This window comes from Miscanthus floridulus, chromosome 2 (assembly GCF_019320115.1).
Source record: "Miscanthus floridulus cultivar M001 chromosome 2, ASM1932011v1, whole genome shotgun sequence".
In the NCBI taxonomy this organism is placed as follows: Eukaryota; Viridiplantae; Streptophyta; class Magnoliopsida; order Poales; family Poaceae; genus Miscanthus; species Miscanthus floridulus.
The window spans coordinates 5,518,526-5,545,428 of NC_089581.1; the positions used below are offsets into that span (position 1 = coordinate 5,518,526).

The 26,903-nt window shown below is 51.6% G+C and overlaps 1 protein-coding gene across 1 annotated transcript; it reads right to left on the reverse strand.

The window, feature by feature from the left end:
* Positions 1-1,955: 1,955 nt before the first annotated feature.
* LOC136536003 (uncharacterized) lies at positions 1,956-26,655 on the reverse strand. The gene is made up of 4 exons (XM_066528439.1): positions 26,641-26,655; positions 25,620-26,032; positions 24,758-25,384; positions 1,956-2,094 (listed from the first exon to the last, which is right to left on the reverse strand). The coding sequence occupies exons 1-4, from the start codon at positions 26,653-26,655 to the stop codon at positions 1,956-1,958; spliced, it is 1,194 nt and encodes a 397-aa protein (XP_066384536.1).
* Positions 26,656-26,903: the final 248 nt, after the last annotated feature.

Below are 26,903 nucleotides of genomic sequence, written 5' to 3' on the forward strand. Positions count from 1 at the left end.
CCCTATCCGGTGACTAGCCCGAGACCCTAGTCTCTGGATAAAAGGGGCGGTGACACTGCCACCCCCTGGGCAGTGCACCGCCACCCACATGGCGGTGACTAGGGCGGTGCATACCACCCTATCCACTGCCACTAGCAGTGTTGTACTCCGTTTCAAGTCCCCATTCGATACGGTTTCTGACTTCCGACGATTTTGGGCTTCATCTGAGCTATCTAGAGTTAGATTTAACAAATGTGCACCACATTCTTCTCACTAGACACGTCTAGGTCAAGCTACCCATCCATGCCCCTTTATTTTATGGCCAAAGGAAAAACAAAGTCCTACAACTAATCTAAGTGTCTCTCAACGCCAAACAACACTTAGAACTAGTCTATCCTTAACTTTGTCGTCCATCCTTTGCAAACCAAAACGATTCCATTGTCAGGGGCATGAATACCATAAGTGCCCAATCAATCACCATTACCATGACCTAACTTATAATGCCTCTCAAAACACACATTAGTTATGGTAATCTTATGTAGTCATTAATCACCAAAACCCAACTAGGGGCCTAGATGCTTTCAATCTTTCCTTTTTTAGTGATTGATGACAACACAACCTCGAGTATGTGTAAAAGAGAGATTTGAGGTTTTCAACCGCTTGGTTTGCATGAACTTGTGGTGATAAGAGCAAAGGGGTTAGAACAAGTTCATGCATACCAAGTCCACAACAAGTACTCAATATATAAGAATTAAGCGCGAGTACAAGAAGGTAGAAGCTCGTTTAACATCGGAGTTTGGCAGAAGCATAATAAATGAGCAACACAACAGAGGCATGATATATAAATATAACAATAATATCTCACAAGTCATCACACATGCAAGCACACATATAATATGATGCATAGCGGAAATGTAAACATGCATGCAACAAAATATGGGAGAAGCACACAAAGATATCAAATCCCTCTCTCAAGCTCTCCCCCTATCTCACATACTCTCACCCTCTCCCCCTTTGGCATCAAGCACCAAAACCTAAGGGCCCTGAGGTGGGGTAGGTGTAGTAGTGCCAGGTGCAGAGGTGTGCGGTGTAAGCTCAAACTGGTCATAGTTAAAGTCTAAACCTAAACTCTGTCTCTCTGGTTGACCGACAGGTGTTGTAGCTGCAACTGTCACTGTCACTGTCATTGGAGCCTCTAAAGTAGCAGGTGGAGGAGGTTGACTCACTGGGACTACCTACTGCTGTGGGTTAGATGAGGCAACTGAGGAAGGAAGAGTGTCATCGGTGCCTGTCTAAGGTGGAGCTATAGGTAGCACAGGAGCTAGAGTGGGTGACACTACCTATGAAGACTCTCCTATGACCTGACTATGTGTGGCAGAGACTATCTGAGAAGTCTGAGCTACTGTAGTCACCACGATCACCAACGGTGTCTGAGTAGCTATAAGCGGGAGAGGCTGAGATGCGCCGGTAATCCTCGGATCCACACCCTAAGCTTCTAGAGAGGAAAAGTCAAGGGTTGTGGGGTGGATCAGAGACACTTGGGGGAAGCTCTGGTCCTAAAGTACACTATACTATATAGCTAGGGCTAAAGAGACCTGTTGAACTGGTGCAAGAGTTGCTATCTGGATTGGAGGCGGTGGAGGTGAGATGCCTGTCTACTATAGAATGTGGTCAAAGTAGTGAAAGTGATGTGCCTCACTAGCAAGCATGCGGTCCTAGAAGGAATCCTGCCAAGCCTGGATGTTCTCAAACAAAGTAAGCATCTGCTAGCCTAGCCTTGCCTGCTTGGTACATGTCTCTACCTCACGTCATGACTGCTCAGCTATGACCCTCTAACTCTTGATGGCCTATCTCTATTGCTCAGAGATCATCTGCTGAAGTAAAGCTACCAGAGTGGGGTCTGACGCTGGAGGAACTAGCAGAGTAGAGCGAGAACCACTAGCCTCATGGTCATGGGGTCATAGAGGCGGAGGTGCTCATGTCAGCTCTGGTGGCTCGTCCTCCTCCTCCTCCTCATCATCATCATCATCAAAGTCCTCATCATAAGCTCCACCAAACTCCTGCTCAATAGGCACAATCTCTCTATCTCGCTCATCTGTCCCAAGGGCAATTAGCCTGTAAGTCCCAAAAGCTCTGGCATGAGTATCACGAGTCATGACGTACTAAGGGTGGTAGATCATCCTCTCAAAGATATGTGACAGCTAGTGAGCATAGGGAAGCTGACGACAAGCTCTGCATCCATCCATCACTAAATCCTCAATCTCACAAAGCAGGAAGTCTACAATGTTGAACACGTTGGCCTTCCTCAATGCTGTCTCAAGTACCTAAGCTAGATGGGTCATATTCCTCGAACTCTATCTGGACCCCTCGTCAAACGATGGATGAAAGACAGTGGCCACGTGGGATGCTGGTGGATGTGTCCCGCTATGAGGGCATCGAGGAGGGTCAGCTGTACCATAACACAAACTGTGTAGTCTCACAGGTGTCTCTAGAAACCCATATAGTTGTCTAATCTTAGAAGCTAAGATCCTATAGGTCTCACCCTCAAAACAAAAATGGATAAACCCATGGCTTGGGTCAACCCAAACTGTGGCATAGAACACTCTAACCCACTCATCCATGTATAGCCCTGATCTGCACATCAGCTCCTCTAGTCCTGGCAAGTAGGTGATGCACTGTGAAATCTCATGAGTACCTGCTGCTCTCCTCAAATTGGCCAAGTCTAGAACTCTGTGGGGCCTCAAATCAACTTGCTCAAGCCTCTATGCTCTGTAGAACGACTTCTAAATAGTCATGCTAAACGGTGCAGGTAGCCACTCCTCAAGTGGGACATTCCAAAAATGACAAACATGTCTAGCTGTGGCTGTATGAAGCTCAATCAGGCAAGGGTCATCCTGAACCTGCTCAAGACCTTGCTCATCACACTCTATGAAGCGATGTCTAGGTGGCACTAGAGGCAAGTCCTCCTTGGGGTCCTCTGGCTTCTCAGGCTCTCGCTGACGCTGACTCGGCATCGGGTGCATAGTGGTGCATGCATGAGACGACTGATGGAGCTGAGGTGTCTCTGTTTGCTGTGGCTCTGACTGCTAAGTCTCTATGGCTGGAGATCCAATACATAAGGCTCCACTGCTGCCACCTCTTACACCTCTATTGTAGGTTGCTGCTGCTACTAGTGTTTGCTCGACCTCATGGTGTATCCTCTTTCGCTTCTTGGTCTGCTCAATCACCTTGACGAGGGTCCTCGTCGTTACCACCCCACAAGTAGGGGACATAGGACCGATGCACTTAGAGTGCACCATAGCTACCACTGACAAAAGAAACCATTGAAACTAAGAGAACTCACTGCCAAGTCAAACTATCAAACTAAAAAACTCCCCCTAAAACTAAGAACCACTGTCAAAGGATACAACTACTGCTAACCACTAACACTCCCCCTAGATCACTGCCATCTATCACTCAAGAGGCTTGGTCTCTATTCTGTACTCGTGGACTTAGCCCTGAGTTCAACTGTCACTGACCTCTGATCACCACAAGCACTGACACACTACAACGAATGGAATAGATAGAGTACAAATAAGCAATATATTTGCTAGAGAAAAGTGTGTCCTATTTAGAAGCAAAGCAATATAGATGAGAAAGGCATACGAGGCTTTGCTACCTGCTACAAGTGACAATCTGGCCTCTAAGCAATAGGAAAGGAGTCACGAGGCATCATACATCAATTGTCAAAGGAAAGACAGGAGAGAGTAAGCAAAACAACAAGGATTTGGCTTTAGGGCATTTCGTCGAACACATAGCAGGCAGTGGAGATGCTCACCACGGGAGAAGCTACTACTGCCCAAGGAAGATGCCAAGATGGTGAGCACACAACACAGGAGCATAGCGATGGTCACTAGAGATGCAAAAGAGGAGCCATGGCCTTAGGCAAAGTAACCAGCAGCGATGGCGGTGAGCACGACCTCCAGTTGAAGCACAGGCATAAAGATTCCTCAAGGCATGGCACACAAGGATGAGTGGTGGCGCTAGAGAGGCTCCACGTGAGTGTGATGAGGTCACAGCAGCATAGGGAGGTGGCACGATGGTCGGAGAACAAGGGCACATAGGTTTATGGTTTCACGATGTGGCGTGGCAAGAATATAGGCGCGGCAGGATGCAGGGGTGTGGCTACGACGATGGCAAAGAAAGGCGCGGGCGAGGGTGAGCTTAGGTGGCCAGTAGTGAGGCATGAGGAGGAGCATGACTACTAGGGTTAGGAGGTGCGGTTGTCGGCAGCGTACGGTCATGGAGCACAACCTCGATTTGGAATGGGTCGGGCGTGAGTCGAAAAAATGAAGGGAGGAAGAAAAAAGGAGCTGATGACGCGGGCCCACTTGATAGAATAATGAACCACGATTTTCAAATTGGCACCAGACAGACACTGTGCACGCGGTGGTGATAGGGGCGGTGCACCGCTAGGCCTGGTCTGGTGTGCACCGGTAGGGGCAGTGACCGTGGTGAATTTTACCTTGATTGAGCTGGTACCGTCGCATGAATAGTACCTATCTGGTGATCGATCCAGTGCCCTTCAGTCTTCAAAATTGAAATTTGTCTTCGCCAAAGCTACACATAACCAAGTCCCAACCACAAAGAGAAGCAACTAAACACCAGTTGGGACTAGTATGAGTCATCCTCACTCAAGATCTCATTTCCAAAATAATTTTGCCTTAGGCTTAATTAATTTTTAAGAAAATAGGCAATAAAAGGAAGCGAGGAGACATCGTGTGGCCACAACATTGGGGTCAAAACCATTAGGAGCGTCAAATGCTCCCCCTATCAGTGGACGAACACAGTGGATGCTCGAACTTAACCAAAAAGAAATGACAAAAACAACACACATGCATATGCAATGCAATACTTGAAGTTAAATCTAGTTGCTTGTCAAGTTTGATCCAAGGTTAAGCTTTTTCACACGCTTTACGGTGGTTATCTTAACCATGTTATACAAGCCCTAAGTGCATTACTAAAAATTAAACATGTTTTATATTATAATGCAATGCAGGGGTCAACACAAGCTCATTTTTTAGAGAAATTACTTAGATCAAGCACATTGAGCTCATTCCTTAATCTACAAAACGTAGCCTCATCTAGCAGTTTAGTGAAGATATCCGCCAATTGATCCTCGGTCCTTACACCTTCTAGTGAAATTTTATTTTTAGCAATACGATCTCTAAGAAAGTGATGACGGATATCTATGTGCTTGGTGCGAGAGTGTTGAACTGGGTTATTAGCAAGTTTTACCTGCTCTCATTGTCACACAAAAGAGTTACCTTTTCTAGAACTATACCATAGTCTAGAAGGGTTTGCTTCATGTAAAAGATTTGTGCATAATAAGCACCCGTGGCAATGTACCCCGCCTCGGTGGTGGACAAGGCCACACTATTTTGCTTCTTAGAGGTCCAAGACACTAGTGATCTACTAATCAAGTGGTACCCTCTAGATATGCTTTTTCTATCAATTTTGCAACTGGCATAATCCAAATCAGAATAGCCAACTAGTTGAAATCTAGCTCCTTTGGGATACTAAAGTCCAATGCTTGGTGTGTGCTTAAGGTACCTAAGGATTCTTTTAACGCCAACTAAGTTAACCTCCTTAGGACTAGCTTGAAATCTAGCACACATACACATACTAAACATGATTTCGGACCTAGATGCGGTCAAATATAACAAACTACCAGTCATAGAACGGTAGAGAGTTTGATCAACCAATTTACCTCCCTCATCTAGGTCGAGATGTCAATTAGATGACATTGGTGTCTTGATTGGCTTACATTCATCCATTTTAAACCACTTGAGAAGATCCTTGGTATACTTTTCTTGAGAGATGAAAATCCCTTCTCTCATTTGCTTGACTTGAAAACCAAGAAAGAATATAAGTGTCGGGGACCTAATACTGAGGTACCCCAGAAGGCGGAACCGATAACCACCAAACGTGAAAAACTTCCAGACGCATAAAGGCGTCATGTCATCCCTTGTTCGAGTAACAGGAGTTTGGTTCCGTCTCACCCGACACCTTTGGGATGGGCTCGGTCTCGCCCGAGGGCCGAGGGATAAACTCCGTCTCGCCCGACGCCTTGAGGGCGGGCTCGGTCTCGCTCGAGGGCTAGGGGATGAGTTCCGTCTCGCCCGATCCCGGAGGGGCAGGGTCAGCCTCACCCGACGCCTTTGTGGGATAACCCTGTCTCGCCCAAAGGCTCAAAGTCAAACTCTGTCTCGCCCGACGCTTATAGGGCGGGCTCGGTCTCGCCCAAGGGCTAAGGGATGGATTCCGCCTCGCCCGATCCCAGAGGGATAAGGTTAGTCTTGCCCAAGAGATAGGGATTGATCTCCGCCTCACCCGATGGCCCAGAACGAGCCTCGCCCCGATCGATATCTATCCCACATAAATGATGGGTACAGGACGAGACAAGACATTCGGGTCAACCATGGCTCCAACGACCATACCCTGCGCCCTGGCAGGAAAAAGGCTGCCAGGGAACGACAGGACTGATGCTTTAGACCCTTCCGGGCGCCGCAGAGCCCAAAAGGTATTATAGGTGTGTACGCCTCACCCTGTAGAGATGTAGGCGCCGCCTTCAACTCTGGGACACGGAACCCAACGAAGATATACGACAACCACTATGCTCCAAGAACAGATTTGCTATCTCCACGGACGACGGGTATTCCGTCACCACACTGTGGACCCAAGGGAGCGGCGCCCGCTTCCCGACCCCTCAGGTCCCCCCAGTCAGAAGGCCTTGGCCACGGTGCCACACCGGACCCCGACCCCGAACTCTCCCAACAAGGAATCATGGGAACCAGAAGGCGCACAGAGTGAGGGTGGGAGAGGCTCATAAGTCAAAACCACCGTACTACTGCCCATACCCTACGCAGGGCAGCGTTCTGTGACTAACCTGACATCCTACAGAGACATCAACAATATTGTAAGCACTTATCTTCCTTCGCACTCATCAGAATGGAGGACCTGATCGGATAGACGTAAGCTACAAGACTAAGTAGAATGCGCATCCTGGAGTCCTCACCCCTGTAAAGCCAGCCCCTTCATCTATAAAAGGGGATGCGCATCCTCCATCAAAGGGACGGGAAAAAATAGGACCGAACAATAGAACGCACTCATACACACGAGCAGCCACGAAGCTCTCTACCACCTTTCAATCATTCGATCAGAGACTTGGGACCAGTCCCTCTCTCGGCAGTTTGTATCCCTTACTACAGACCGTTCACGGTGCTAATAACACAAGCAGCAACAAACTGGACGTAGGGACGTTCCGCCCGAACCAGTATAAATCCTGTGTCCTTTAGCGCACCATCCGAGCCTAACGCGCATTACTATAAATTTACTTGCCGGTGCTTGTACGAAACACCGACAGTTGGCGCGCCAGGTAGGGGCTTTGCGCGTTCCAAATCAGGTCTCGGATGGCCACCCACGCAATCACCTGGGTCCCGGGCGCACACATGCGTTTCGGCGACCTGGATTTCATCATCACACTAGGAGGAGAGCTGGCGCTGACTCATTCAGCCGCTCCCTCTCCCCCTTCGATCAACCTCAGCCGTCTCAGGCTTAGGGGCCCACCGGGCAACTCCCGGGGAGTCCCGTCGCCCAAAGAGGCCTCTCACAACGCCACCATGTGTCCAGAAGGGTCCGTATGGAGCGCCCTGACAGCGTTTCCGTTCGGTCTCCGCAACGTTGCGGCAACCGCTGGCCTCCTTCTGGCGCTACGTGTGGTTCAACCACCCACGGACATCGAGTTCGTGGGGGCGATTGAGCGGGATACGGAGACCCTCTATGAGCTCCTCAACGAGGAACCTGTATCGCTCTCCAGCTTAGATTCCAGTAGGGGGAGCCACCACCCTTCCCGGGAATGCTACGTGACGCAGACCCCCGAGGGTCACGTCAAAAGCGTCTCCAAGGAAGAGGCCACCCCTACAAACAATCCTGACAGTAGATCCGGGGAAGAAGGGACAGCCCCATCTCGCCTGAGGATGGAGCAGCTAAGGGCTCATCAGCAAGAGATCGATGAGGCCGGGCAAGGGCTCGCACGGGAATACGCGGACATCAATCGCGAGATTGAACGCCGCAAAGACGGGGGGCGCGCGCGCGCCATGGCCCGCACCGTACATCAAAGGATCCTCACTGACGATGGGGCCTTTCCTTACTTTGCTCGAGCCAGCCAGAACATCGCCGCAGCAACCGCCTTGCTGCATGGCCTCCCGGAGGCCGCGACGTCCGAGGATCGACGCGCTCATCGGGAAATTCGCACGTTGCTCGAGCGAGCAGCAGCGCAGCAGGCGGAAAGTTCGTTGTCTCGACGACGCGAACCCGACACCAGCCAGCGCGCGCCCTCAGTGCGTCCCATCAAAGACGCATCTGTACACCAAACACCGCCAGCCGGCGGGCAGCCCTCCGTCGTCCCTGTACGTCAACGCCTCGGCCGTGGCCGCGACGTACGTAGCATCATCGACGCCCGGAGACGTGCCCACGGCGACGATGGAGAAGCAGCGCGCCGCGGCTATCATCCCCGACGGGGCGGGCGCTACGACAGCAACGAGGACCGAAGCCCGAGCCCCGTCCTGCCAGGCCCTCAGGCCTTTGGCCGGCACATCCTCAACGCTGCGTTCCCCCTAAGGTATCGACCGCCTACTAACATTCCTAAATATTCTGGCGAAACAAATCCCGGGCTTTGGCTCGAAGACTATCGGCTTGCGTGTCAGGCCGGTGGTGCGAGTGATGATAATTTTATTATTCGCAATCTCCCACTGTTCTTGGCCGACTCGGCACGAGCATGGCTGGAGCACCTACCGTCCAATGCTATTTAGAGTTGGGCGGATCTGACTGAGATCTTCATGGGTAATTTCCAGGGCACGTACAAACGCCCTGGAAACCCATGGGACCTCAAGAACTGCCGTCAGAAGGCCGATGAAACCCTCCGCGGGTACATCCGGCGCTTCTCCCGACAGTGCAACGAGCTCCCAAACGTCGCCGACGCCGACGTGATAGGAGCCTTTTTGTCCGGAACAACCTGCGAATCCCTGGTCCACAAGCTAGGACGCAGGGGCCCGCGGACTACCAAGGAACTTCTGGACATCGCCACCAGTCACGCCTCTGGAGAGGAGGCGGTCGGAGCCATCTTTGATCGCTCCGACGGAAAAACAAGGCGGGATGAGGACGCCAGCGAAGGCGCCTCCAACCGTCCCACCAAAGGGAAAAATAAGAAGCAACGGCGCAACAACTCACTCGCGGCCGCTGCCGACCGCAAAAGTGGCCGGAAGCCCATGGAGGGCACTCCGAACCACTTCGAGAAAATGCTCGAGGGGCCATGCCCAAACCACGCCTTCCCGGCCAAGCACCTATACAAGGAATGCGGCCTTATGCGCAAATACTTGGCTGGGGGCCTTAACAAGGAGGAGCAGGGGAAGGAGCCCGTTCCCACCACTAACGACACGGAGGAGAAGGACGATGCCTTCCCAACTCCAACCGGTGCCCTCATGATCTTCGGAGGATCAACGGCCTACGACTCCAGGCGCCGCCAGAAGGTCGCACGTCGAGAGGTCTATACCGCTGGACTGGCTATGCCAGCTTATCTCCGGTGGTCGGAATCCGCCATAACTTTCGACCGGACCGACCATCCGGATGCCATCCCACACCCGGGAAGGTATCCGCTTGTCGTCGACCCGATCGTCGGTCCAAAGCGGCTCACCAAGGTACTGATGGATGGGGGCAGCGGCCTCAACATCATGTACGCCAAGACGCTCGACGAGATGGGCGTCGACCGAACGCACCTCCGTCCCGTTCGAGCACCTTTCCATGGCGTCGTGCCTGGAAGGCAAGCCGTGCCACTGGGGCAAATTGACCTGCCCGTCACTTTTGGGGATCGATCCAATTGCCGGACCGAGACCCTCACCTTTGATGTAGTGGGGTTCCCGGGGACTTTCCACGCCATTCTGGGACGACCATGTTACGCGAAGTTCATGGCCGTACCCAATTACACATACCTGAAGCTGAAGATGCCGGGCCCCCATGGGATCATCACCATCGGCACCTCCTTCCAGCGCGCTTACGAATGCGAGGTCGAATGTTGCGGACACGCATCCGCGGTCATCGCGTCCGAAGAGCTCGCCACCCTGAGGGAGGAGGTCATTGAAGGGACACCCGACGCAAAGAAGTCGTCTGGATCGTTCGAATCAGCAGAGGGTTCCAGGGACGTCCTCCTGGATCCTAGTAACTCCGAGGGTAAAAAAGTCCGAATCGGGACCGCGCTCTCCTCCGCATAGGAAAGCACGCTCGTCGACTTCCTCCGCGCTAACAAGGACATCTTTGCGTGGAAACCCTCGGATATGCCGGGCATCCCGAGGGAGGTCGCCGAGCATACTCTCCAAATCCTCCCGGGATCCAAACCGGTGAAACAACGCCTGCGCCGCTTCGACGAGGAGAAACGCAGGGCCATCGGCGAGGAGATAGCCAAACTACTGGCCGCAGGATTCATTAAGGAAGTGTACCACCCAGAGTGGTTAGCAAATCCTGTTCTTGTCCGGAAAAAGAGCGGGAAATGGAGGATGTGTGTTGATTATACTGGCCTCAACAAATCGTGTCCAAAGGATCCATTTCCTTTGCCACGAATAGACCAAATAGTCGATTCCACCTCGGGGTGCGAAACCCTCTGTTTCCTTGATGCATACTCAGGTTATCATCAAATCACGATGAAAGAGTCCGACCAGCTCGCGACATCTTTTATCACGCCCTTTGGATCATTTTGCTACGTTTCAATGCCGTTTGGTCTGAAGAACGCTGGGGCAACGTACCAGCGCTGTATGCTTAGTTGCTTCGGAGATCTCATCGGGCGAACCGTTGAGGCCTATGTCGACGACATTGTAGTCAAGTCCAAGTGGACTGACCACCTTGTCGCCGATCTTGAACGCACCTTTGCGAAACTCCGAGCGAACGGCATCAAGCTCAATCCCGAAAAATGTGTTTTCGGGGTCTCGAGAGGCATGCTGCTCGGCTTCATCGTCTCCGAGCGGGGCATCGAGGCCAACCCAGAGAAGATATCAGCCATCACAAGGATGGGCCCGATCCAAAACATAAAGGGGGTTCAGCGGATCACCGGGTGCCTTGCCGCCCTCAGCCGATTCATTTCATGCCTCGGCGAACGAGGACTCCCCCTTTATCGACTCCTGAAGAAAACGGACCGTTTTGAGTGGACAGCGGAGGCTCAGAAAGCACTCGACATGGTTAAACAATTTTTAACTAAGCCACCGATCCTAGTTCCTCCATGCGATGGAGAATCTCTCCTACTATATATATCGGCCACCACCCAAGTGGTTAGCTCGGCCTTAATAGTAGAGCGGGAGGAAGAGGGGCACGCCTTCAAAGTGCAGCGCCCTGTATATTTCATCAGCGAGGTGTTATCCGACTCCAAAACCTGCTACTCCCAGATCCAGAAACTCCTCTACACCGTCCTCATCACCAAAAGGAAGCTACGCCACTACTTCGAGTCACACCCTGTGACAGTAGTAACATCGTTCCCCCTCGGCGAGGTCGTTCGTAGCCATGACGCTATGGGAAGAACCGCAAAATGGGCACTCGAGCTGATGGATCAGGGCATTTCTTATGTCCCCCGAACGGCGATCAAATCTCAGGCATTAGCTGACTTCATCGCGGAGTGGACCGAGGTCCAGATGCCACCAGCAGCCGTCGATCAAGAGTACTGGATAATGTACTTCGACGGATCGCTGATGAAGAAGGGCGCCGGAGCAGGACTAGTCTTTGTATCCCCCCTCGGGGTCCACATGAGGTACATGGTTCGGCTTCATTTTCCCTCATCAAACAATACTGCAGAATACGAAGCGCTCATCAACGGCTTACGAATCGCCATCGAGTTGGGCATCCGACGCCTTGACGTTAGGGGCGACTCTCAGCTGGTCGTCAACCAGGTCATGAAAGAGTCGGGCTGCCACGATACCAAGATGGAGGCCTACTGTCAAGAGGTCCGACGTCTGGAGGACAAATTCGACGGCCTCGAACTCAATCATATCCCCAGGCGCCTCAACGAAGCGGCCGACACACTCGCAAAAGCAGCATCTAGCCGAGAGCCGGTTCCAGCAGGCGTCTTTGCCAGTGATCAACACAAACCCTCGGTACGCTATGCGGGGTCGGAACAAGCCAACGATGGCCCTTCTAGTCCGACCCCCAAGGCCGATCCACCAACTGTTCCTCCCGACCCCGAGGTCATGGAGCTTGAAGAAGACCCAACAATGGAGTCCGATCCTCCCAATGACTGGAGAATGCTTTACATCGACTATCTCCTCCACAACGTACTACCAACCGACAAGACAGAAGCCCGACGGCTTGCGCGACGCGCCAGATCCTTCGTTCTTGTAGAGGGCGAACTTTACAAGCGAAGTCACATCGGAATTCTTCAACTTTGCATCCCTGGCGAACAGGGAAAACTCCTACTGAGCGACATCCACGGTGGAGCATGCGGTCACCATGCCGCACCGAGAACCTTGGTTGGGAAGGCATTCCGACAGGGTTTCTATTGGCCCACCACAGTAGCCGATGCCGAGCAAATTGTATGCACCTGCGAAGGATGCCAATACTACGCTCGGCAAACACACCTCCCGGCCCAGGCTCTCCAGATGATCCCCATCACGTGGCCCTTCACGGTCTGGGGGCTTGACCTAGTTGGGCCACTTAAAAAAGCGCCCGGAGGCTTTACCCACCTGCTTGTCACCATAGACAAGTTCACAAAATGGATTGAAGCTCGGCCAATATCCACAATCAAATCCGAGCAAGCTGTGTTGTTCTTTCTCGACATCATCCATCGCTTTGGAGTACCGAACTCCATCATCACAGACAACGGCACGCAGTTCACCGGTAGGAAATTCATTCGTTTCTGTGATGAACAACACATCCGAATCGATTGGGCAGCCGTCGCGCACCCCCGGACGAACGGACAGGTCGAGCGCGCAAACGGCATGCTTCTTCAAGGCCTCAAACCCAGAATTTTCAACCGGTTGAACAAGTTCGGCGCGCGATGGCTCGCTGAGCTCCCAGCTGTGCTCTGGAGCCTAAGGACGACTCCTAGCCGGGCCACCGGCTACACACCCTTCTTCATGATCTACGGTTCCGAGGCCGTTCTCCCGACGGACCTCGACTATGGAGCACCAAGAATCAGAGCATATGACGAACAGGGAGCCGAGGCATCTCACCAAGACGCCATGGACCAGCTGGATGAGGCCCGCGACATCGCCCTCCTCCGTTCAGCCAAGTACCAGCAAGCGTTACGGCGGTACCACAGCCGACGGGTGCGGGGTCGAGCCTTCAACGTCAGAGACCTCGTCCTCCGCCTTGTGCAGAGCAACAGGGATCGCCACAAACTCTCCCCGCCCTAGGAAGGGCCCTATATCATCGCGGAAATACTTCGCCCAGGCGCCTACTGGTTGAAAACCATCAAAGGCGAGGTCTTCACCAACGCCTGGAACATTGAGCAGCTACGTCGTTTCTATCCTTAAAATAAGCTTACACTTTTCTTTATCAGTTTTTGTCTTAGCAGAACCCTGATCCTTAGTGATTTCCGACCCCTACAAATCGCGAGGGGTCAGACCTCACTCGGGGGCTGGCATGTGATCGTAATATATGTTATGTGTAATACAAGTATCGCGCTTGCAAAAAATCCCTGTGTTATACTTACAAACATTCTATAAGTTTTCCACTCGCCTCGTAAATAAGTCTCGAGGGCTAAGATCTTGGGAACCAATTCTGAATACAACAGGTAGGACTGCGAGACACCCACGCCCCAGCGGCTGCAACCTCTTTGCTCACCAGTTCAATCAGAATTAGTTCACCCACGTTCCTAGCTTCCTATGACTTAGACCATGAGAAGAGTTGGAAAGCGCTAAAATGACTTGCCATAAGCAAAGGATGTAATTTTGTTCATTTTTTGCACGAATTCACCACTTACAAAGCGATGTCATTACAAAAAAGAAGCAATATACTCTGAAGACTGTTTACTCGGGGGCTTCCCCACAACGTTATTTCATTATAGTCTCGGCTCAGCTCTACCACAGGTGCTACTACGGTCGCCGCGCCACGCTCTCCATCGGCGACATCGGGGGCGTGTACACGGGTCAGTACGTCCACTGCGGTCGCCGCGCCACGCTCTCCATCGGCGACATCGGGGGCGTGTACACGGGTCAGTTCGTCCACTGCGGTCGCCGCGCCACGCTCTCCATCGGCGACATCGGGGGCGTGTACACGGGCCAGTTCGTCCACTGCGGCCGCCGTGCCGCGCTCTCCATCGGTGATGACCGGGGCGTGTACACGGGCCAGCTCGTCTACTGTGGACGCCGTGCCACGCTCTCCATCGGCGACATCTTAGCTGGATCCTCAAAGGCGCCACCATCTGCGACGCCTCTGCCGGAGCGTCCGGCGACTACGCCATCGTCGTCAGCCGCAACCCCGGCAGCAACGTCACCGCCATGGCGTCTGGGGACTACGCCATCATCTCCAGCCATAACCCTGACAACGGCATATGGGCAGGAAACACCTCCCGCCAAGGGAGGAGCGTGGCAAACGACGACGCAGTCAACGACGTACGACGCCCACCGACGCCTTTTTTCCTTCAGCAGCAGCGACTCCTCAGCAAGGGCCGCGCGCACCATCTCATCTACATTGGATAACCTCCGGCTCGACATCACGCACCAGACTCATGAGCAAGTTTGTAAGTTCTCTATCTCCCTCTGGCATTACTCTTCCTCACTCAGGACCCACCGCGACGCACGGACGCGTTTGGAGGAAAGGAAGAAGAAGGAGAGATAGCGGCTCGGAGGCAGAAGGGGAGGTGGGATGAGAACTCCTCTCCCTCCCTATTTAAAGAGGAAGTGCTGTAACTAAGGAAAGGCGAAAGGTCGGACGAAAAACCCTCTCCCTTCCCCTTTTTTAATACGCAATCAATGCTGATTGATATCTGAGGGGACGCGCCAGAGGTGACGGGACGAACCCCGGTCTACGAGGCGTCCCTCTTTGGTCAAACTGAACGCTGCCTGGGTATGGCCCGCCACTGACCCGCTCCGGATGCGGTGATTAAGGCACCCACATAGGCAGACAACTTTTTCGCCTCCCCATGCAGGACCACGGATGACCCGGCGACGGGACCTTTCAGGTCTCCTGGGTCGACCGTTCGGCCCAGAAGACACGATGAACGAACGACCAAAGAAAGTCGGGGGCTGTCGAGGATGACTGCCAATCTAGACATCCTCTCCACCCGACCCCTCCGGACGCTTGAAACTAAGGGCGCGACATACAGGCACAAAGCTTTGAGTAAAACTAGACGAACTAGCAAACCCCACGCCCCGATAGCTACAATGTTTCTATTCACCAGAAAAATCATGCTCAAACGCCTCTCGCGTCTCTAGTTTCGACGTCCGCCTTTCTCAAGGAAGGGATCAGAGAGGTCCGCCTACAGCTGTCAGGTCGCCCAAGTTAATTGAATAGCTCGGATCGTCACCGAGACACGAAACAAAGAATGGCAATTCTTACGCAGGTTTTTCCAACTTCGTCACAAACGTCATCTGGTAGGAGCTTTTCCGCCACTCATACCACCAAGGTAACGTCACCACCTTTATTTTCAATTAAATTTTGCATTTAAAACATTTCATATGCAAAAAATTGCATCCCAATGATTCGTGTCGCACCTCGAAACGACTGTCGCCTTATCCGATATAGGCAACCACAGGCTGAGGTTCGAAGGTCGGCCCGCGAAGGGCTCGAGGCCGCCTCACGCCGAACAGAGCCAGGGAGAGATAACCGAGACGAGCCCCAGCGGCCCTGCCCGACCCCGCTCAGAAGCGAACCGGGACGTCTCGACCTTCTTTCGTTCGATTCTAACCTCGAGCCAAACCCACAGAATCTCCATCGAGGAGAGGCCATCGGGCCCCCTGAGCTTATCGAACGACTCAGGCATCTGCCGGGAGGCGGGTTAAGAAGTTGTGGAGTGCCACCAGAGGGCTCTGCCGACCCCATCAGCAAATGATGGACCCGGATTCCGCACGAACGTACCTGTTTAGCGAGCTCGTTGAGCGCGGTACTCAAGCCGTCGAGGCAAGTGTCGTTTACTTAGCCCCTCCGATTGCGAAAACCGAGGACGGGGTAACACGCAAATAACGGCCGACCCCTATCAGACCCTGACAAGGCTCGGGGTCTCGGGCCAAATAATGCAGGGACAAAGACCTCACCTTGCCAAGCCCATAGAGTTCCCAGTTGGGATCTCTGTTGGAAGACAGGGCGAGGATTATTGCGATGGCATCCATTATCACCAGAACCACGATCCCGGTCTCCAGTAACACCCGACCCCAGCAGGTGCAGGGATCGGACCTTACTCGGGGGCTGTCAAGGTACGGCCACCTCTTTTCCTTCTTTCGGAACAATCTCCTCGCATTATAATCAGCGGCATAATTCAGGGGAACATATTGGTAAGACCGTAAAAAATGAAATCGCAAAAATCAAACAAAACGAAATTAAGACGCAAAAGCACGAAAGGCGTCCAGACTCGAAAAGTACCGACACTTGTTCACATATTACATATAAGCTGTTCTCAAAATTGTTCGATTAATTACTCCCGCGAAGGGAGAACCATTTTTTTCAGACTGTCTGCCAGGTTCTTCGCAAGGGGAGCGACCATCTGCTCCATTTCCTCCAGCTCTTCATCCTCGTAGGTGGACGGAAAGCCTTCGCTCATCACTTTCAGGTTTATTTCCTTCTCATAGTGGGCGTGGGCGACGGTGAAGGCCTGGGTAATCCCGGCGTGAAAGGCACTCTCCTCAAGCTGGCCCACCCGAGCCGTGATACCCCCGACGCGAGCCGCGAGCGGGCTGGTCTCCACCGGCTCCGTCACATTCAGGGCGTTAAGGACCACCCCGACCGCAGCTTGTAGAAGATCGTGCTCATCGCTCTCAGCTTGAAGGGCTCTGCGCGTATAGGCAGCCTCTTTCTCCAGCTTGGTGGCGGCGTTCTCAGCACTTGACTTTCCTTTCACCGCGTCATCAAGCTCCGCCCGGAGAGAGCGGACCACCTCGACGTCCTCGTCCACCTTCTGCTGGAGGGCTATGGCCCTACTCTCGGCCTTCCGCCAGAGGTCCCGCTCCATCTCCAGCTCCTTCAGGACTTCGTCGGCCTTCTCATTGGCCGCGGCATTCCTCTGCAGCAGCTCGTCTCGCTCCTTTTGGAGCCTGACAATCTCCTCCCCATCTAGCTTGGACCTCGCCGACAAATCCTCGAACATCCCGTGGGCCTCCTCCGCGTCCTGACGCGCCTGGGCCTCCCGCTCCTGGGCGGAAGCAAGCTGGGCGGCCATGTCTGCTCGCAGCCGGACCTTCTCGGAGAGGCGATCCCACTCCGCCTTCTGCTCGCGGAGGAATTGGGATTTATTCCGGCTACGAGCAACAAGAACCTGAAGAGAAAGAAGACTGGTATCAGAAATGCGAAAACACAAAAACATACAAAGAAAGAAGAAAGCCCAGAAAATACCTGAGTGGTAGGGATAATGATCTCACGGAGGGCTCCTCTGGCCTGATCCAGGGCGTTCAGCATGGTCGAGATCCCGATGTCAAGACCCTCCCGCTCCATGCTCTCAGAATGATCATCGAGCGAGAAAAGAGCCGACGTCGGGTCCTGAGCGGCCATCCACTGGAGCGGCGGCACCCCCCGCGCAGGGGAGCGGCTTCCTCCCGACAAAGGGGCCGGTGGCGGCTCCCTCCTGACCCTGTGCGGCACCACCTGCCGCACTCGAGGACCCTCCGGCTAGACCCTCCTCCATCTGGGCCGCTTCGAGCGTCACGGGTGGATCCACTTGGGCCCCTGGTGGCGCGGATTGCACTACGCCCTCGGGCGCCACCACGACCGCGCCCGGCTAATCCTGGCTTAGCGCGGTCACGACCACCTCCACCGGCGGTATGCGGCCCTCGGCCGGCTTTTCCACGTCCACCGCGGAGGAGGCCGCTCGCTCAGTAACCTCCACGGGCGTGGGAGCCACCATGGGCGCCGTCGGGTCGGCCAACGCGGCCCCGACGTCGGCACCACTCCCACCCGAAACAGGGGTGACTCCAAGCGACGCCGTCTGTCCCGCTTGAAGGGCGAGACTCTTCTTGGGCGCCAGCCCCAGGGGGTGACCCGTCCGCAAGAACCTGCACAAAGGTAGTAACCGTTAAGTCAAAATAAAAATGGAAAAAGGATGAAAACAGAGGAATCAACAACTTACGTTGACGTCCTCGGCCGGCGGAAGTGTTTTGGGGACGGATCCCCAGATCCCTGCCCTGACTCATCTGGGCGGGACCGTTTCATGCCTGTCCCCTGCTCTGGGGCAGGGGGGTTCGTCTCGTCGGGCGCGGCCCCAGAGTCGCTCCTCTCCATCGTCTCGTCGGGCGCGGCACCGGAGCCGTCCCCCTCCATCGTCTCACGGGGTGCAGCACCGGAGCTGCTCCCCTCCATCGTCGCCTCGGGGATGGCGGCGACAGGTTCGCCCTCCCCCATCCACCGGTCCTCGGCCGGCACGCCGTGTGAAGCAGCGGACTCACCGGCCTCCACTGACCTCATCGATCCACTTCCCTCCGCGTGGAAAGGGAAGGGCCCCTGCACGGATGGGTGGCCACTCGTCAGCGTGTCCTCGTCCGCCAGGACGCCCCAATCCACGTCGACGGCTACCTCGTCGTTGTCATCGTCGTCGTCATCATCATCGTCATCCTCACTGCTCACGTCCTCTCCCCGATCCCATGCCTCCTGCTTCAGTCGTTTCGCCTTCTTCATCTCCTCCTTTGCTTTCTTGTCCCGCTCGGCCGCGAGTCGATTCGCCGCCGCCACAGCCCTGTCCTTCGGCAGTGGAGCCGGACTATCCTTGAAGACTAGCCCCCTCGGCTAGCCCCAACATCACAAAAGCAAGTATTAAAAAAGGAAGATTCAGGAGAAAGAAAAGAGTGCAGGAGAAGAGGGCTTACGAATTTGAAGAACCCAGGCTCCGGCCGCATTGGAGGATGCCCGGGCACCGGATACACGATGTCGAGGACCATGCCGGCAGAATCCTTCGTCGGCTCCGTCGCCTCCTTGACACGCTGCGCCACTTCTGAATAAGGGAGCGCCTCGTCAACGAGCACCGTCCCCTCGAACGATATCCCTGGCATCATCCGATGCAGGGGAAGCACACGCGCCATCAGCGGCGCCACCCTCCTCGCGTGGTAGGCACCGATGATCCCCGACCCCTTTACACCCCGACCCTTCAGGGCATGGAGGGCAGAGAGAAGGTCGGAGATGTGCTTCTTGTCTTTAGCCTGGACGCCCCAGCCCCACGATGCCAGAGCATCCACAATAAGACGTCCGGTGTACTTCGGTAGGGGGGCACTCGCATCATCCCTAACATAAAACCACTGCGAATGCCATCCCTTGTTGGATGTGGCCAGACACATGTACGGGTAACCCTGCGACCGGGTATGGCGCAGGTGAATGCTGGCACACCCCATCGGCGCATTCACTTCTTTCCCCCCAATCTTCCTCTTCGACAGACTAATGCTAAAGAAATACCGCCACAGATCAAAATGGGGATCGATCCCTAGGAAACCCTCGCACAGGGCAACGAACGCCGCCATATGTTGAATCCCATTGGGAGTGAGATGCTGCAGCTCTACCTCATAGTAATCTAATAGCCCCCGAAGGAATCTATGCACGGGTACCCCGAATCCCCTCTCATGGAAGAGGGCAAAAGAGACGACATACCCTTCAGGCGGTACCGGCTCACCCTCGTCGCCAGGAAGCAACCACTCCTGGACGGCGGACAGTGGGCGGAGAAGGCCACGGCGGACGAGGCCCTCCAGACGCCGGGAGGTGATGCTTGATCTACCCCACAACTCCATTGAAGCAGTAGGGGGGAAGGGCAGGCGCGAGCTTAACGGTGGCTGGAGCACGAACGCAGGCCGGTTGATGGAAGCGATGCGGGCGCAAGAGGCTGGAAAGATTGGCGGCGGATATTTCAGAATGCAAAGGAAGGGGAGCGAAATACGGGATCCTGGGGGCGAACCCCGTGGTTTTATAGGGGGCGACGGATGCGAGAAGGGCAACCGTCCGCCTCGATCTCTGGGCCTGCCACGCGCGCCACCGCGTCACGTCGCGGGACACGCGCCCGCAGTCCCTATCCTCTCACCCCGAAAATCTCGGCGGACGGTTCGCTTTCCCCAAGTGAATTCGGACTCTCTACCCACCGGGGAAGCGCCAGCCACAAAGGCCTGTTCTTTTCTCTTTGGACCACCTAGGGCCCAGACACTCGCCGACCGGCCCAGCTAAAAAGGAAACCACGAACGATCCGCCATCAAGGGCAGAAGCACCAGTCATAACAGCTCCGATTCAATCCCCAGCAAACGGGATGACACGACCCACTCGGAAAAACACCCGGATGATGAAAAACTAAGTCCTTCAGCCTTACCCACGAAGGGGCTGACACAACCCCCCGGGCGACTCAACTCGAGTCACCCGGGGGCTCGGGGGCTACACCCATCGGGTGTGCTCGCGCGCACCCTCCGGCAAATTAGCTTCGGCGAAATCAAAAACACCCTCTAGGCGGTTCTACCCGAATCACCTAGAGTCTCGGGGGCTACTGTCGGGGACCTAATACCGGGGTACCCCAGAAGGCGGAACCGATAACCACCAAACGTGAAAAACTTCCGGACGCATAAAGGCGTCATGTCATCCCTTGTTCGAGTAACAGGAGTTTGGTTCCGTCTCGCCCGACACCTTTGGGACGGGCTCGGTCTCGCCCGAGGGCCAAGGGATAAACTCCGTCTCACCCGACGCCTTGAGGGCGGGCTCGGTCTCGCCCGAGGGCTAGGGGATGAGTTCCGTCTCGCCCGATCCCGGAGGGGCAGGGTCAGCCTCACCCGACGCCTTTGTGGGATAACCCTGTCTCGCCCAAAGGCTCAAAGTCAAACTCCGTCTCACCCGACGCTTATAGGGCGGGCTCGGTCTCGCCCAAGGGCTAAGGGATGGATTCCGCCTCGCCCGATCCCAGAGGGATAAGGTTAGTCTCGCCCAAGAGATAGGGATTGATCTCCGCCTCACCCGACGGCCCAGAACGAGCCTCGCCCCGATCGATATCTATCCCACATAAATGATGGGTACAGGACGAGACAAGACATTCGGGTCAACCATGGCTCCAACGACCATACCCTGCGCCCTGGCAGGAAAAAGGCTGCCAGGGAACGACAGGACTGATGCTTTAGACCCTTCCGGGCGCCGCAGAGCCCAAAAGGTATTATAGGTGTGTACGCCTCACCCTGTAGAGATGTAGGCGCCGCCTTCAACTCTGGGACACGGAACCCAACGAAGATATACGACAACCACTACGCTCCAAGAATAGATTTGCTATCTCCACGGACGACGGGTATTCCGTCACCACGCTGTGGACCCAAGGGAGCGGCGCCCGCTTCCCGACCCCTCAGGTCCCCCCAGTCAGAAGGCCTTGGCCACGGTGCCACACCGGACCCCGACCCCGAACTCTCCCAACAAGGAATCATGGGAACCAGAAGGCGCACGGAGCGAGGGTGGGAGAGGCTCATAAGTCAAAACCACCGTACTACTGCCCATACCCTGCGCAGGGCAGCGTTCTGTGACTAACCTGACATCCTACAGAGACATCAACAATATTGTAAGCACTTATCTTCCTTCGCACTCATTAGAATGGAGGACCTGATCGGATAGACGTAAGCTACAAGACTAAGTAGAATGCGCATCCTGGAGTCCTCACCCCTGTAAAGCCAGCCCCTTCATCTATAAAAGGGGATGCGCATCCTCCATCAAAGGGACGGGAAAAAATAGGACCGAACAATAGAACGCACTCATACACACGAGCAGCCACGAAGCTCTCTACCACCTTTCAATCATTCGATCAGAGACTTGGGACCAGTCCCTCTCTCGGCAGTTTGTATCCCTTACTACAGACCGTTCACGGTGCTAATAACACAAGCAGCAACAAACTGGACGTAGGGACGTTCCGCCCGAACCAGTATAAATCCTGTGTCCTTTAGCGCACCATCCGAGCCTAACGCGCATTACTATAAATTTACTTGCCGGTGCTTGTACGAAACACCGACAATAATCTCTCCAATCATAGACATCTCGAACTCCTTCGATATTAATTCACCAAACCCTTTGCAATAGTCTTCATTTGATGAGCCAAATATGGTATCATCAACATATACTTGACAAATGAAGATCTCTCCATCAAGCTTCTTGATGAATAGTATGGTGTCAACCTTCCCAATGGTGAAACCCTTCTCAATGAGGAAATCCTGAAGATGCTCATACCAAGCTCTTGGGGCTTACTTTAGCCCATATAGCACCTTGGACAACCTATAAACATGATTAGGATATCTAGGGTCTTCAAACCCGAGAGGTTGATCAACATAGACTAGTTCATTTATGAAGCCATTTAAAAATGCACTTTTAACATCCATTTGATATAATTTCATTTCATGATGAGATACATATGCAAGGAGGATATGAATGGCTTCAAGTCTTGCAACCTGTGCAAAGGTCTATCCAAAATCCAAACCTTCAACTTGAGAGAACCCCTTTGCAACTAGCCTTGCCTTAATCCTCACAACGATGCCTTGATCATCTTGCTTGTTGTAGAACACCCACTTTGTTCTAATGACTCTTGTATCTTGTGGTCGCTCTTTAAGTGTCCAAACTTTATTGAGGGTGAAGTTGTTCAATTCTTTATGCATGGTATTTATCCAATCCGAATCCTGAAGAGCTTCTTCTACATTCTTCGGTTCAATGCAAGAAATAAACGAGCGATGTTCAATAAATGATGCGAGTTTTTTAGAGCAAGTCATTACACCATTTGAAGGACTCCCTATGATAAGATCTTGTGGATGTGCTTGAAGTAGAGGCGAATTTCTTCTATCAACCACTTGAGGAGGAGGTTGTGGAGCATCAACATCTTGAGCTTATGCCACCAATTGGTCATAGGAGATATGAGTATCTTCATTTTCTACTTTTTCATCTTTGTCATCATCTTGTGGCACATTTAATGAAGAGGGTGGATCAATCACATGCACTTCATCTTCATCATCTTTAGGCTTGATGTCTCCAACCATAATGTTCTTCATGACCTCCCTCAATGGTTCATCACCTACATCATCAAGATTCTCATGTGCTCCTTGGGAGTCGTTAGATTCATCAAACTCCACATCATATATTTCTTCTACCAAGCGGATGGTATGGTTGAATACTCTATATGCTTTGGACTTCGATGAGTAACCAACCAGAAAACCAATATCACAACATCTTTGGAACTTCCCTAGGTATTGCCGCTTCTTATAGATGTAGCATTTGTAACCAAACACCCGAAAGAATGAGACGTTTGACTTTTTTCCATTGAGCAACTCATAAGGGGTCTTGCTGAGAAACTTTTAAAGAAATAGGTGGTTGGATGCATAGCATGCAATGTTGATAGCTTCCACCCATAGATCTTGAGGTGTGTTGTACTCATCAAGCATTGTTCTTGCAAGAGTGATTAGTGTCCGATTCTTTCTCTCTACTATACCATTTTATTGAGGAGTGTAGGTTGCGGAGACCTCATGCTTGATCGCAACTTCATCACAATATGCTTCAATGTTTGTGTTGTCAAATTCTTTCTCATTGTCACTTTTTATCTTCTTAAGCTTCACTTCAAATTCATTTTGTGCTCTCTTGGCAAACTTCTTGAAACATACGGCCACTTCGGTCTTGTCATGAAGGATGAACACCCAAGTGTATCTTGAATAATCATCAACTATCACAAGACAATAGAGGTTGCCTCCCAAACTTTTCTATGTTGTCGGTCTAAATAGGTCCATGTGGAGAAGCTCTAGCACTCTTATTGTTGACATGTAAGCTTTGGTTGGATGAATGTTAGCAACTTGCTTGCCGGCTTGACATGCACTACAAAGCTTGTCCTTCTCAAATTTCACATCCTTCAAACCTCTCACCAACTCATTCTTCATTAACTTCTTGAGTGAGCTCATCCTAACATGTGCAAGTCTTATATGCCAAAGTCACCCAAGTGATATTTTGGTGAATAAGCATGTCTTCAAGTTTGCATCTTCAGAGATGAAATCCACTAGATATAGATTGTTGTATCTAAAGCCCTTGAATATAACTTGATCGTCATCTTTCTTTGACACAGCCACTTCCTTCTCGGTGAACAAACATTGAAAGCCAAGATCACATAATTAACCAACGGATAGTAAGTTGAAGCTCAATGAAACAACATATAGCACATTTGATATTGCAACTTTGCCTAACCCTTTTACTTTGCCCTTTGAATTATCACCAAATGTAATTCTTTCTTGACCATCCACATCTTCATCAAGTGATGTGAACATACAAGGATCATCGGTCATATGTTGAGTGCAACCACTATCAATAACCCAATGACTTCCACTAATCTTGTAGTTCACCTACACACACAAGAGATCAAGCTTGTTGTTTAGGGACCCAAACTTGATGAGGGCTATTGACTTTCTCAACTTGTGACTTAGCAACCCAAATTTGCTTAGGCCTATTCTTGTTTGGTGGACCTAAGAACATGACTTTCATCTTTCCACTAGAATCCTTTCTAAGCATGTAGTGAGCAATGAAAGCAAAGGGTCTATCATGCTTGGGCAAGGGTTGTGGTGGTAGAGTTTCACACTCATGAGCAAAGTGACCTTCTTGTCCACACTCAAAGCATCTCTTTGGCTTAGGCTTTGACTTGTATTGTTGCTTGTGTTGAGCTTGAGCTTTCTTCTCTTGATCTGCCAAGTATCTAATGCCACTTCTATCCATCTTCATCACTGTGTTCATTAGTATCTCACTTTGAAGATATTGGTCTCTTGTGAGCTTGCTCAAACCGGTCTTGAGATGTTCCTTCTCCAACTTGAGTTTTTTGTTCTCTTCTCTAAGTTCATCATGAGTTGATAGCTTCTCAAGATTCTTCTCCAATTTAAGCCTCTTGTTTTCTTCTCTAAGCATCTCATTCTCAAGATCCATGTCATGATCATTGTCAACTGTCTCCAAGACAATTGTGTTGGTGGTTGCTAGCTTTTCAAGATCTTTCTTAAGCTTCTCATTCTCATTCTTGAGCTTGACATAATCATCATAGTTGTTGGCCTCAGCCACTTTCTTGCCTTTGCTACTAGAACCTTGCTCAATGCTCTCAACAAACAAGTCATCATATGATGTGGCTATATCAATCTTAACAACAATGTTAGTAGCATCATGCGGCTCATTGGATAAATACTCATGAGAAAGCACTAGATTGTCATGATTAACCTTGAGATTGGTATACTCTTCTTTTAGCAAGTTGTATCTAGTGATGAGCTCATTGTGTATCCCCTCAAGTTTATCATGTTTTTTCTCTAAGCTCCTTTTTAGAGGTTTTAAGCTACTTGAGCTTGGATGACACAATTTTATTTTCTTCTCTAAGTTCGTCACTAGCTTTTTCAGCTAAGTCATACTTTGCTAAGAGTGAATCATTCTCAAGTTATAGCTTCTCATTTTTTGTTCTTGTCTTTCTAATGATATTAGTATATTGATTTAGCAACTTGACAAGATCATCATAAGAAGGTAATTCAAATTCTTTATCACTATCACTACCATTTTCATCATTGCTAGCATTGTCATCATCGCTACTATCATCATCGCTTTGTACCTTTTGTTCATCTTTGGCCATGAGGCATAGGTGTGCAGAGGGTGAAGACGACGGCGGTGGTAGAAATAGTGAAGAACCAATCACAAGAGCAGCCACCTTCTCCTTCTCATTATCACTTTCATCATCAGATGAGCCACTTGATGATTCAATGTACGTGAGCCAATCACCAACAATATAAGCCTTGACATTCTTCTTCTTGTGATACTCCTTCTTCTTGTCATCCTTATTCTTATATGGCTTCTTCTTCTTCTTCTCTTGATCATCATCACTTGAGTCATCTTTCTTGCCCTTGTACTTCTTCTTGAACTTGTCTTTCTTGGGTTTGGGGCATTGATGAGCTAGATGGTCAAGATCTCCATAATTGTAGCAATCCATTTTGGAGATGGGCTTCCTTCTACTACTAGTGAAGAATTTCTTCTTCTTGCCATCGAACTTGACACCATTCTTGTTTAGATTTTTGAGCATCTTGGTGGTTCTTCTCACCATAAGAGCAAGGCTTGCATCATCAATCTTATCATCACTTGAGCTATCATGATCAAGTTTTGCTTTGCCCCTCTTCTCTTGGCTAACCTTGAATGCCAAATCTTTCTTCTTGGTGGAAGAAGAGCCATCTTGTGAAGTGATGTGCATGTACATCTCATGTGCATTGATCTTCCTCAATATTTGAGTTGACGTAGCGGTGGAAAGATCACCTTGATGAAGCACCATCACAATATGCCCATACTTGTCAATAGGAAGGACACTCAAAATCTTTCTCACAACATCAGATGGTTGCATTTGAGTGAGTCCAAGCCCGTTGACCTCCTCTACAAGAGCATTCAAGCGAGAATACATTTCATTAGCACTTTCACTAGGAAGCATTTTAAATGAATTAAGCTTCTTCATCACAAGGTGATAGCGTTCCTCACGCTCACTCTTGGTTCCCTCATAGAGCGCACAAATGTCTGACCATAGTGAATGGGCTTCTTTGTGGTTTCACACACGGTTAAAGACATCCTTGCAAAGGTCTCTAAAAAGGATATTTCTAGCCTTTGCATTCCACTTCTCATAGTGAACCTCATCACCTTGAAGGTTGGCGGGATCCTTAGGTTTTGGAAAGCCTTGTGAGGCGGCTCTAACACTCCAACATCTAAAGCCTCTAGGTACGACTCCATGTGAATTTTCTAATAAGGAAAAT

Excerpts from the sequence above, each read along its gene's own strand:
- LOC136536003 (XM_066528439.1), bottom strand. Across the intron at positions 25,385-25,619 it reads TCTTATGATGATCTTGTCAA|ATACAACTTGCTAAAAGAAG; the intron begins GTTGCTAAATCA and ends GCTCATCACTAG. Across the intron at positions 2,095-24,757 it reads AAGCCAAAGAGATGCTTTGA|GCTAATTGCCCTTGGGACAG; the intron begins GTGTGGACAAGA and ends TGGGACTTACAG.